This window comes from Plecotus auritus (genome assembly GCF_963455305.1).
Source record: "Plecotus auritus genome assembly, chromosome: 8".
Lineage (NCBI taxonomy): Eukaryota > Metazoa > Chordata > Mammalia > Chiroptera > Vespertilionidae > Plecotus > Plecotus auritus.
Genome location: NC_137782.1, coordinates 20,844,613 through 20,857,849, shown reverse-complemented (window position 1 = coordinate 20,857,849; position 13,237 = coordinate 20,844,613). Strand labels below are relative to the sequence as shown.

General features: G+C 43.8%; 1 protein-coding gene across 2 annotated transcripts; it reads left to right on the top strand.

Moving 5' to 3' along the window:
- The first annotated feature begins 5,359 nt into the window (after window positions 1–5,359).
- RMP24 (ribonuclease MRP subunit p24) lies at window positions 5,360–11,891 on the top strand. Of its 2 annotated transcripts, XM_080684559.1 has the most exons (5): window positions 5,360–5,585; window positions 5,664–5,686; window positions 8,082–8,281; window positions 9,171–9,370; window positions 11,253–11,891. In XM_080684559.1, the coding sequence occupies exons 1-5, from the start codon at window positions 5,509–5,511 to the stop codon at window positions 11,404–11,406; spliced, it is 654 nt and encodes a 217-aa protein (XP_080540685.1). In that variant the 5' UTR covers window positions 5,360–5,508; the 3' UTR covers window positions 11,407–11,891. The 2 variants fall into 2 exon arrangements, with proteins under 2 accessions (XP_080540685.1, XP_080540686.1); XM_080684560.1 differs by lacking the exon at window positions 9,171–9,370 and having other exon boundaries at window positions 5,461–5,585; window positions 11,253–11,484.
- Window positions 11,892–13,237: the final 1,346 nt, after the last annotated feature.

Below are 13,237 nucleotides of genomic sequence, written 5' to 3'. Positions count from 1 at the left end.
GACCCCACAAGGGCTCCAGAGAACAGCTCATAGACTCCCATACAGGCTCTTGCACAACCACTCCCTTAAGCATTAAGCCCCTAGAACAATGAGTTCTGATCTGCATCAGATAATTTTAGAAACAAAGCCTCAGGTCTTTTGACCCAGAGACAGACTTTTGACAAATCAGAGATAACATCTAGGTCTCAGTTGTGTTTTAGCTCCAGGCCCAGAAAAGCAGCAAGGCCAGCTGGGGGTGATGCTATGGCTGACATCAGGACCAACTGCAATGACTAATGACCCCCTGACCTGGCACTGACCAACCAGTGGAGACCATGATCCTGAAAGGACACCCCAGAAAAGCTGATGAATAGTCTATGGAGATCCTCCCCTAGGACCACCCTTAAAATCCCTACCCTTAAAAGTCCTTGGGGCCTCAGTGCAGCACACCCTCCCTTTTCCTCTCATCTCCTCTCCTCTCTTCCCCCCTTCCCCCCCCACCTTTCCCCACATCTTTTCCCCAGTGTGCACCTCTCATCTCCTCTCCTCTCTTCCCCCCTTCCCCCCCCCCCAGCCTTTCCCCACATCTTTTCCCCAGTGTGCACTCTCTCTGAAGCACACTAGAGCATTTCCCTTTCTTCTTCCCCCAGGCCCTTACATCCTAGTTTTCTTTCTCCTAAGTTACAAGGGCCCTTCTTTGGCCTCTACAATTTGCTTCCTGAGCCCACACAGCCCAGCTGGCTCACTTCTTCCAGAGCTCATTTCGTATATCTTTTACTTTTATTTGAGGCTTGCCTCTGAATTCTTTCTTAGCCAGAACTCAAGTACTGAGGTTGCTGAACTCAGGTCCAATTGCCAGTAACATTCTGGTGCTGTTTTGCTGCCAACATTATCAGATGTTTCTCTCCATTCATGATTTTGAAACAAGTTTTACGGTATTTTTTTAAAAGCTTTTAAATGTAGTAACATCGGTGAAAAGAAAGTTTTCAGTGGAAAAGAATTCTCATTTTATGACAGACTCTAGAGGAAAGTATCACTTGATAGTATAACTTTTCAAGATCATCAAATCCACAAAGAAAGCACACAGTTGCTTATGTAAGTTAAAATAAAACAGTAACAGTTATGGCTACCATTTATTGAGCACATGCTAGTATTCACAAGCACTCTCTCTGACCTTCAGTCATCCCAGTTCCAGGAGACTTGCTGACCTTCAACTGTAGAATCATGATGACATAGAACCAGGATAATGAAGACCAGGATGCCGCACATCACTTGCCCAGTTTCAAGGTCCTTATCAGGATGGATGTACTGTGCTGGCCTGCACATAGAGAATTTTTCAACCCCTCCCCCTGATTTCTTTGTTCCCTTTTCCTCTGCCTCCTTATAAAAACCTCTGCCTGACTGAGATGGTGAGATGGGCTTTGGACAAGAGTCCCTCATCTTCTCGAGATGCTGACACTTGAATAAACCTCCTTCCTTTTTCACCAGCACTTGTCTCACAAGTTTGGCTTTCGTGGCAGCAGGCAGCCAAACCTTAGTTCCCGTTACAATAATAGCAGAAAGAAAGAGAAAAATTAGGTTCCTGGGGAGATAGAGTAGCTGCTACACCAGCCAGGGGACTGCCTACTTCCAGAGTGTTTATATTAAAAACACACACAAACAAAACCATAGACCTCGATCTTACTTAAAACAATTAGTTGGTTTTTCCAGTGTCCATAGGCTCAAATGTGAACAACTAACAGAAGGAATCCCATAGCTTACAATGTGACATTTCCTGTTTTTAAAAAATATAACTAATAGCACATATCCTGATTAATTGGTAAGTTCTATTAGAGCCATATAGCATATACTAAAGCAAGATTTAAGGTAAAAGGTTTAGTGACAAGTACTTTGCTTCTAAGATGCTAGGAGTCAGTCAGTCCCTGGGGCCTTATGAGAAAGTATCAAGAGGCTACTTAATACTTCCATATAAACACTTCCTGAAAAAAATACTTTTAATTTATTTTAGCCAAAACTAAGCTTGACTGCCTATTCTGAACCCCCCGCCATTTAGGAAGAAATGGTACATACAGTGCAAATGGAGTCACCATATCTTCCCCCTCCGTTTCTTATTTCCCATTCAGTTAAGGATCCCTCTCCAATAATTGAGGCTTTATTGCCGTGTCTGATCCATGGACATGTAGCCTCCCTTTTCTTCCCCATTCCAAAATTTAAAAACACCAAGTAAATAGGCAAATTTTAAAACACAAGAATAGGGCCCTAGCCAGTTTAGCTCAATGGATAGAGCATGGGCCTGTGAACCAAAGGATTCCTGGTTCAATTCTGGTCAAGGACACCCACCTTGGTTGCAGGCTCCTCCCCCTTTGCCCACCCCTGTATAATTGACATACTACTGATGTTATATACAGTATTATTAAGACAGGGTAATAATTGTGCTGTTTTGCAACACTTCCAATTTCAAAGTCTTAATTATTTACAATAAATGCTTTTCTAGAGATCTTCTGTGAATGTTCATGAGGGTATAGAAAAATCACAAACTCCTTACAACTTCTCTCCTAATCCAATTAAATGTTTATATCTTACTTGATCATTTGTCAAAATAAAACTTGTTGCCCATCCGTTGCATACGTTTTTATTCCTACCATGATAACCTTAAAATTCCAGCGGTAACCCATGGATTCTTAACCAATGACCTCCTCAATTCCAATGATCTGTTCAGGGTCAGGCTCCTCCCCCAGCCCCGCCCCCCAGATCCCCCTCCTCCGATATGTCAACCCGGACAGCGCTCTGCCCCTAACCTGCGCGCCCCCACCGAGCCATGGGATCCACCGGGCTCTGTGTCCACTCGGTTTCTTTTTTAGACTTCCTGTATCTCTTCTTCTTATCTTTCTGTTCTTGCTTTCCTTTTCCAGTCTCTCTCACTGTTTCAGTATCCACTGACTTTCAATCTTAAAATATCCCCTGAAGTGGTGGTATTTCTTCCCGTCTGTCGCTTGTCATTTACCCACGCAGTCATTCAAAAACTCAGGGGCACACACCCAGGCTCTGCCGCTGGTTCCAAATAAACGGTGTAGCCAAGGTCCGCAAGAAAGTGATTAATGTTCAGCACTAACAAAATAACCACTCTCCCGCCCCTCCCGCACACAGCACCTCATTAGCGTGGCTTATTTTTTAAGGGTAATCCTATGAACGCACTAGGTGGAAGGAGGTCCTTTCTGATCTCCTGCCCCCAGCCCTGGAACACACAGCTGTGCCCAGGCCCGTGTCCTGAACCACCAGCTGGCTTCGTTTTCGGCTTCAACCCATTTTGCCCACTGACTGCTCGAGTCCTGTGACCCGACTCCGACCAAGATGCTAGAGTGGCTGGACGCGGGCTCACCTGGTCACTCGCGGACTCGGGCGCACGCTCACCTGGATCCCGCTCGGACTCGGGCACGGGCTCACCTGGGAACCGGACGAGGGTTTGCCCCTCCTGCCTGCGCCGCTGGGGCCGCTTTGGAGGCGGCTCTGAGCTGCTGCAGTCTGAGTGTGGGGCTGAGAGGTCAGCTGGGAGTTCCAGCCAAGTTACCCGTGTGCCTCGAAAGGGACGGCTTCTGGGAATAAGTGGACTCTGTTTCGCGGCGTCTTTGCGGTCCGAGTGACCCCTCTAAGCCAGTTCCCTCCTTACACCGACCGAGATCCACCCGGCGCTCTCGCCTTCTTTCCTTCGGTTAAGGAATTCGCGGCGAAGCGCTGGGACCCATCGGAAACAGAACATTTTCCCCCTGCTGGTGACTTTCAGGAACTGCATGTGGTGGAACAACCGTATAACTAAGGTTTCCTTCCTTCCCAGCAGCTGGGTTGTGGTTCTTCCCCCACCCCCACATCAAACGTTTTGACAACTTTCCTTTTCATTCATTTTATTTTTAAAGTGCCATGTCAAGAGAAGGAAACTGATTTTCAGCCTTCGGATAAATGAGATGAGAAAAATTAAGACATGCATACAACCATTTTCCCCTCATTCTTCTGTTTAAAATTATGGAAAATTGCAAATATATAAGTAGGCGGAAGAGTATAATGAGGTCTTAGCTTTTGGAAATGGTGGACTAACCTTCCTTTGAATAATAACTTAAAAATCTGAGCAAGCCCTAGCTGGTTTGGCTCAGTGGGGAGAGAGAGAGAGAGAAACATCAATGATGAGAGAGAATCATTAATTGGCTGCCTCCTGCACGCCCCCTACTGGGGATCGAGCCCGCAACCCCGGCATGTACCCTTGACTGGAATTGAACCCGGGACCCTTCAGTCTGCAGGCCAGGCTCTATCCACTGAGCCAAACCAGCTAGGGTGGGAACCACTCTTGTTAAACATGGACTTACCATATGACCCAGCAATTTCACTCCTAGGTATATGTCAAAAGAAAAGAAAATAAGTACTCAAACAAATACATGTTTGTGTTCATAGCAGCACTATTCTCAATAGCCAATAGGTAGAAACAATCAAATGTCCATCAACAAATGAATGGATAAACAAGTGTTATACAATGTAATATTATTCAGCCATAAAAAGGACTGAAGTTCTAATATATGCTACAAGCTGAAGAACCTCAAAGATATTACACTAAGTAGAAGAGACCAGATACAAAAGATCACAAGTATGATTCCAAGATATGAAATGTTCATAGTAGGTAAATCCAGAGACAACGCCGACTAGTGGTTGCTAGTGGCTGGGAAAGAGGGAAGAATGGGAGCAACTGCTATAAATGGGTATGGGGTTTTCTTTAGGGCGATAGAAAAGTTTCTGCACAGGTAACATTGGTATTTGAAAAACATTGTAAATGTACTAAACGCCACCAAATTTTCACCTTACAATGGTTAACTTTATGTTGGGTGAATTTCACTTCAATTAAAAACAGAAAAAGAAAACAAAACAGGTAAGCTCTTTCGTGTAGGTGCCTAAGTCCAGCAGAGGTCCCCTTGCGTCCCTGCATCCACCTGCCTCGGCCAGAGTCAATACCCCGGCTCCGAATTAGAGGGCGACGAGGGCTGAGGAAATGACAACTGGGGTATCAGAAAGAAGAGTGTCGCAGGGAAAGACAGAGGAACCCGTGGGATTCTCTGCTCCTTACGTCGCTACCACTGCCGGGTTAGGCGGCTCCGCCCAGGCTCCGGTCTGCGGAGAATCCTCGCTGGGCCCCGGAGCGGGGCAGGGGCGGAGCGGGGCAGGGGCGGAGCGGGGCAGGGGCGGGGCGGGGCGGGGCGGGGCGGGGCGAGGTGGGACTTGGGCAGGGAGACAGCCGTACCGTACGGGACAGGGGCGGGGCCAGGGGGAGCGGGGGCGGAAGTGGGGGCGGCCCGAGGTGGGGCGGGGCGGGGCCGGAGAGAGGGGCGGGGCCGAGGAGAGGGCCGGACCGCGCGGGACAGAGCCAGAGACCGGAACGCCTCATCGAGGGCGCCCATTTCCGGACGGAGCGTGGATCCCGACGTCAAAGTCCGCCACGCCGGGAGTCCAGCTTCCGGAGTCTCCTTGTGTCGCGGTGGGACGGTGGTGGCGATGAGGCAGAAGCACTACCTCGAGGCTGCGGCGCGGAAACTGCAGGCTCGCTGCCCGGGCCAGGCCCGCTATCTCCTGTAAGGCCGGGACGCGGGGAGCGGGAACGCGGCGGGGTGGTGTGCCCGCGTTCCTCACGGCCTCTTTCTCTTTTTCAGCTGGGCCTTCAGTTCGTCACACGGTAGGGAGAACGCCCGTCGGTTGTGGGTCAGGCTCGCCTCCCCTCCGTTCCGCACAATACTCAGAATGATCGACGAGAGAAATCTGATCCACCCACTGTCCGCACGCCCCCTCCCCCAGGCTTCATGTGCCTTACCTGGCCTGACCTATTGCAGGATTTGACACATTGATGAGTCTCTGGAAACAGTTTCCGCACTTGACTTCACATAGTTCTCCTGCCTCTTTAGCCAGTCCATCTCGAGCTGCTGTGCTCGTCCCTTCTGGTTTCCCCAATCTCGACAATGTTGGAGCGTCCCAGGACTCTGCCCTTGGACCTCTTTTCCAGCTGCTCTCTCTTCCTTGGTGACTGTTTTTCATCCAGTCTCATGGCTTTTAAATTCTGTGTACTGAGCACTTACAAATTTATATCCCCCAACCCAGACCTCTCCCCCGAGCTCTGGTCATATCCTGATGCCTTCTTGCAACTTTTGAATGTCTGTTAGGCCAAAACCCAAGCTTTATCCCCCAACACAAGTCTTCCCATTTCAGAAATAATAACTCCTCTTTATCATCAGCCATTCTTGACTCCCTTCCCAAACCAATATGCCAGCAAATCCTGCTGGTTTTGCAGTATATCCGTACTCTAGCCACCTCTCACCACAGCCATCTAACGCCCCGGTCCCAGCCACCAGTCTTTCTCCCAGGTTTTGGCCAACAGCTCCCATGCATGTCCGCAGGCCATTCTCAATCCAGCAGCCAAAGTGAGCCTAGTAAAAGCTTAAGCCATAGCATGTCACTTCTCTGCTACAAGTTCTCAAATAACTTCCCACCTCGGAGTAAAAGTGAAAATCTTGTAAAGGGATGACAAAGCCTTACATCACAGGTGGCATCATCTCTCTGACCTGCTCTCCCTTTTGTTCACAACTCAAAACCACCACTAGGCTGTTTCACTGCCTTTACCTTCTTCTCCTGCCTGGACCTCACATGTCTACTTGGCTTCGGCCCTCACTTCCTATGGTCTCTGCAAATGTCAGGGCATGAAGCCTTCCCTGGCTGCCTTATTTATTTATTTATTTATTTATTTATTTAATAAATATATTTTATTGATATTTTACAGAGAGGAAGGAAGAGGGATAGAGAATTAGAAACATCGATGAGAGAGAAACATCGATCAGCTGCCTCCTGCACACCTCCTACTGGAGATGTGCCTGCAACCAAGTTACGTGCCCTTGACCGGAATCGAACCTGGGACCTTTCAGTCCGCAGGCTGACGCTCTATCCACTGAGCCAAACCGGTTTTGGCCCTGGCTGCCTTATTTAGAATTACAGAGCTCCATCGCCACTCCCCATTTACTTTTCCTGTCTTTCTTTTTCCTTCCCAGCAATTATTAGCTGTTACTGTATTTATTGTCTTTCTTCACAAACTCTCCTTTGTTCACTGCTGTGTCTCCAGCTCCAAGAACAGTGCTGACACTTAACAGTCACTCAGTAGACATGAATTTTACATTCGGCAGAGATAAGTTACAAGCATGGTGCCTAGCTCTTGGTAGTGCTGTTGTGTCCCCCGGACTTAGCACATTGCTCACCAATAAATATTCACTGAATAAACAGATGCTGTGCTCACCTTCCTTTTCAGCTGTATCACCTTCATGTCCTCACCTTTCCCTCCGTAGCCATGCTTTCTTTTTCACTGTACTTCTCCCTGAAAGCTCCTTACCTTCAATGGGTACCATCTCCAAATGTAGATAGAATGTATAGTCATCCATGACAAACTTTGTCAAGCCTTTGGAGTGTGTTTGGCTGGTCCATGCAGTTTAATAATTTCCAGGGCATTTACATCATATTCTGTTATAGTTCTTACCAGTCTTATCTTCATTTGTGTAGGGCTCCCAGACGTAAGTTCTTTAAAGAGAGCAACTCTCACTCCCACATTTGTGTCTCCACATCCTAGCTTGGTCAGGGAATGCTTTCTTGATCGCATAAAGGGTCTGGGCATGTCTGTTATTTTATACTGAGAGAGCTACCTGCAGACAACGCCCAGCCCACAAGCCACAAAATTATTTAAAAAAGAAACAGAATCATAGTAAACTTTCATATTTTGTGATCAATGTGTTTGAAAAATAGGTGAGACATGCAGCCTTTTTTACTTAGTACAAGTAAGGAGCAACGGAGTGGGGAATTACCTGTCCGTTGCTAAAAGGAATGAATGGGTACAGTGATAGTGTTTTGCAAAATAAATCATCGCCAGTTTATCTTTTAATAAATTCTCATATTTTGAGTTTGCTTAAGGATAATGTATATCTGCTTATATTAAATAATAACATATCTTTCTTTTTTACATTTATAAAATTGGCAGTTTGAGGTTAAAAAAAGTATTCTAATTTATTGAATCATGAGTTCCATTTGTATAATTTTAGATGCTAAAAGCACTTTTGAAGGAACATGCCCATACTGTTTCCAGTTGCTGATTCTGGATAATTCTCGAGTACGCCTCAAACCCAAGCCCAAACTGACACCAAGAATACAGAAACTTCTTAATCGAGAAGCAAGAAATTGTACACTCAGTTTTAAAGAAGCAAAAATTGTGAAGAAGTACAGAGACTCCAAAAGTGTACTGGTAAGATTTCAGTTTGTAGACTTTCACTCACAATGAGGATAAGAGAATCAGCCTAAACATAACTCAGAGATTTGTAGTAGTATATTTCAATTGTCAAAATACATACATATTTCTTTTCTAGTGATTACTGTTTCAGCAAGAGTACAGCTTTTTTTTGTGTTTTTTTTTTACAATTACTTAAAATCACATATCACGAACTCTCAATTGTTCTCAGATCTCATTGTTGAGCACAATTATTTTTACAAATTGGAGGATTTCTTGAGCAGACCAATGTGACTTCACCTGAACTGCAGCTACCACTAAATTATTTTTTCAGTTAATGGTGCTTTTCTTCAAACAACAGTAGCTTATTTGTTAGGCATGTGTCACTTTTTCAGTCATCCCTTCTTCCATGTCAGAGTATGTATTTACGTCTATGCCCAACAAAAGTAACTACATCTATGTTCATTCATTAAACCTTTATTGAGGGTCTATCTTTTGTCATATAATGCTAAGTATTGGGGATATAAAACGGATAAAACAACCAAAATCAAATTACTTGTGGTTTATTAACAGAGACAAGTATCAGAAGATACATTGAACCATCCAGGTGTTAAAGGGTATTATTCCCAGTCTCCTCCATGGTTTTACATTGAGGAAATAGAGATTTATTATCTTTAAAAGGTGTTTTAAATTAAATACACACGTTTAGCCATTAATTTTTTATTGGAGATTTTCTCATTTTAAATTTGTGTTTGGTCTGATTCCTGCTGCAAGATTACAAGCTCCCTGAGGGCAACCTCTGTTACTCACCCTGTAGTACCTGGTCTGCTCCCTTGCATATAAGAATTTAAGGAACATGTACTTTATTGGGAGAAATCACACCATATATTTCTTCTTTTTATGGTAGTTGATTACTTGTAAAACATGCAACAAAACAGTTAAACATCATGGTAAGAGTAGAAGCTTTCTGTCCGCACTGAGGAGCAATCCTGCCATGCCTGCGAGGAAGCTCAGCCTGAAGACCCCAGAGAGAAAGTCTCTAGGTTCTGCAAACCTAAATCACAGGGTGTCTGGTTCCAAAGGCAAGAGCCCAGCATTGACTTTCAGGTAATTAACTCATTAAGTTATTTGAATTGCAGTGATAACTCCTGAGTATGTCTTCTAATTTCCTGTTATGTTCAGTGCCCAAACTTGCCATGCAGTCCAGGCCTTGGCCCTCTTTTTCCCTCCATACCCTTTTCTTCTCTCGTCTCATATTCTCCCATAGCTTTCATTCTCACCTCTGCATGACTTCCGGATATATTCCTCTACTTGCAGTCTCTCCCTGTTCCCAGCTGCACGCTAAATATATCTACTTCACCCCCTACAGGTTCCCACGGCTGACTACTCAAACCTGCCCATCCTCCTTAAGTTCCTTATTCTGTGAATAAACATGCTCTTCTAGACATTCTGAAATGGCGGGTTCAGTTGACAACCATTGCCTTGGTCCTTGTCCAGTCAGCTGCCAGTTTCTATTGTCCTACTTTCATGGTGTTTACATCCCTACTGCCGCTCTCTGTTCAGGTCTTTATTCTCCTTTTGGTGAATCTTCCTGTTTAACCTTTTACTCTGATCTCCTGAAGCACAGCTCTGATTAGAAGCACCCCCTCTGTGCCATTTGGGCCATGCAGCAGGCTCTCCAGCCCTCACTATCTGTGACCAATCTGTCTGCCTGTGTTACTTTGCCTTAATGTATCCTGTGTGTCAGCAAAACTGAACAACTCACCATTTACTTTCCTGCTCTAAATCTCTGTTCTTGCTATTTCCTCTAATAAATTCCTGTGGAGATGTAACTAGGGATTTGTCAAATGATATTTTTTTTAAAATATATTTTATTGATATTTTACAGAGAGGAAGGGAGAGGGATAGAGAGCTAGAAACATCGATGAGAGAGAAACATCGATCAGCTGCCTCCCGCACACCTCCCACTGGGGATGTGCCCGCAACCAAGGTACATGCCCTTGACCGGAATCAAACCCGGGACCCTTGAGTCCGCAGGCCGACGCTCTATCCACTGAGCCAAACCGGTTTTGGCTGTCAAATGATATTAACTTTGACTGGGCACCTTCTAACAAACTTCAGGAAGGACTGGATTCTCTCTGCTTTCTGAATTGAGTTTTTTTTAATGTTGGATTTATTGGATAAGCATTAAACTTTCAAGGCCAGTTTTCTCTGTATTCTTGGTTTAATTATTTTGTTATTTGGTATGATAGGAATTCATCATGGAGTTTCCACTTTATTGGATAAAAGTTAATAAAAGAAAATTTGGTGTATTTAAAAGAATTCACTTGCATTTAGACCAGACTGCTTCTTAGACATGCAGGACTGAGAAAAATATGTCATATTTATCTTATAGATGGGGAGGCAAAAGAGGGCTCAGGCTGACAAACCCCAAATAAAGGTTCGGGATAAAACACAATTGGAAAGAATAGAATGAGGCATAAATATACACATACCAGGTGGGGAGTCATTTATGAAGTGGATATATTTAGAGACCTCCTCTGTGCCTGGCACTGTTAAAAAGCACTGGACTATACAATTAGTACAGAGTTCCTGCCCTGTGGAGCTTCCATTCTGGGGAAGATACAACGGAATGGTACCTATATGTGTAAGTTGAGATCCTTCAAAGTCATTGCTTAGCTTTGTCATGAGTCTTGATGTGAGACTTAAAGGGAACTCAAACCTGATGACACTTTACCTTTAGCCTTCTCTCTTAGGTGTGGTAGAAGCTTCCAGAATCACCCAATATACCAACTAAATGTTGCTTGTAGCCTGTTTAGTGAGGAGGTTTTTGGGAGTGACTGCTGGGTACAGCCACTGCTCATATATGGCCATAATACAGAAGAGTGGAAAATGTGTCTCATAGCAGTCATTTAGGCTAAGCAGGAAAAACACTTATTAAATTGTCCTTTGTCAGTATTCCTAAGTGTATTTTTATGTTTCATTTCAGAACACCTACATCTGGACAGTCGATACCCACTTGCTCCTCAAAAAATGTAAACAGAACAAAGAAACACTTCTCTCAACTAAAAATGTTACTTAGCCAGAGTGAATCCAAAAAAAATTCAAAGGTGGACTTCAGAAATTTCTTATCTTCTTTGTAAAGGATGGACTTATGAAAATAAGAAATGTTTAATGCAATTTCTGAAACCAAACTTACGAGAAAAACAGCTTTTTAAAAACTAGGGTCCAAAAGCAAACTTTTCTTGGCAGTCTTCTGTGTTTATGGAGAAAATACCTCATTAGAATGAATAACTAAAGCCTGCCTATCTCCCAGGGTGATTCTGAGAATCAAAAACATTTGAAAGGTCCTTGTAGGTAGTTTTTAAAAAATATATGTTTATTGATTTTAGAGAGGAAGGGAGAGAGAGAGAAACATCGATCGGTTGCCTCCCATAAGCATCCCAACCAGGGATCAAACCTCAACCTGGGTATATGCCCTGACCAGGAATCGCACTGACCTTTTGGTATACAGGACAATGCTCAACCAACTGAGCCACCAGCCTAGACTCAACATGTTTTTGTTTGTTTGTTTGTTTGTTTGTTTGTTAAAAACATGTAAATAAAGAATGTAGATATTTTAAACTATAATCTGTTTCTAAGCTTCTCTGTTGCTACAAGTTTAAAACTTACTTTTCTTCCATTAGGGCTTGGTAAACTGGGCAGCCAAGGTTATTAGCGAGTTAGTCTTGTAGTCGTGTAAAGTGAAATTACACTAACTAGTGTCATCATCAAAGAGGGTTGGTGAGGGCCATCATTCTGAACTTCAGACTGCAGACCACAGGCTGTAGCAGCTGGCATAATACTTTGGTCACGATAGATATTGTACCTTTCTGGCTAACTTCTCACTGGAACATGTTTCTCTTTAACTCTCTGCTCTTCTGTTCACTTACCCAGACATATGAGCTCTAGTTCTCGGAAAATACCATCTTCTTGCCAGCCGTGGGCCTTTGCACATGGTTCTGGAGAATGCCATCTACTCCAACCCCACTGCATTAAGGGCCACTCTTCCTACAGTGCTGGTGATCCTGTAGTTTCCTGTTTCTGACTGTCCCTAACTGCCTGTGATCTCAGCACCTAGTTTCCTGCCCAGCACATAGCACAAGCTCTGCAAATATTCCTAAACTATGGCAATTAAATTCAAATTCCTTAGCCCACTTGTTCACACTAGATTTAGAACTAACATCCTCTCCAACTGCATGACTGGGAAGTAAGAAGTAGTAAAAGTAGGAACTCCTAGGCAGGGAGCTATTTACTTTACCTCAGTTGCAAATAGAAGACTATGTATTCTTGACTTTCTTTTCTTTTGGCAGAAGGATCTTTAGACATCTCTAAAGAGAATATTAAAATTATAGCGTGGACATAAAACCTTGTCTTGATAAGAAATCTTTCATTTATCTTTTCAGGTCTATCCATTTTTTAGAGAACATTTTCTTACTTTATTTTTTTTTATTTATTTTTTTGGTTAATCCTCACCCAAGGATATTTTTCCGTTGATTTTTAGAGAGAGTGGAAGGGAGGGGGAGAAATGGGAGAGACAGAGAGAAATATCTATGTGAGAGAGACAAGTTGATTAGTTGCCTCCCATATGCTCCCCGACCAGAGCTGGGAATCAAGGCTGCAACCGAGGTACATGCCCTTGACCTGAATCGAACATGGACCCTCCAGTTGGCAGGATAACACTATTTCCAATGAGCCAAACTGGCAAGGGCTTTCTTACTAACTTTAATATACAGTTATACACATATGCATAGAATATAGATATAATTTGTAATATTTAAAGCATATCTTTGAATCCTTAACTTGTAAAAATATAAACTCTCCAGGGAGATCATTAGATCATGGTCATTTCAGATTAGTTGTTTCATTATTTATTCTGAACTTAGGAAAAGATTACACAAAGCTCACGTAAAGATTGGATAATGGTGTTTAGCA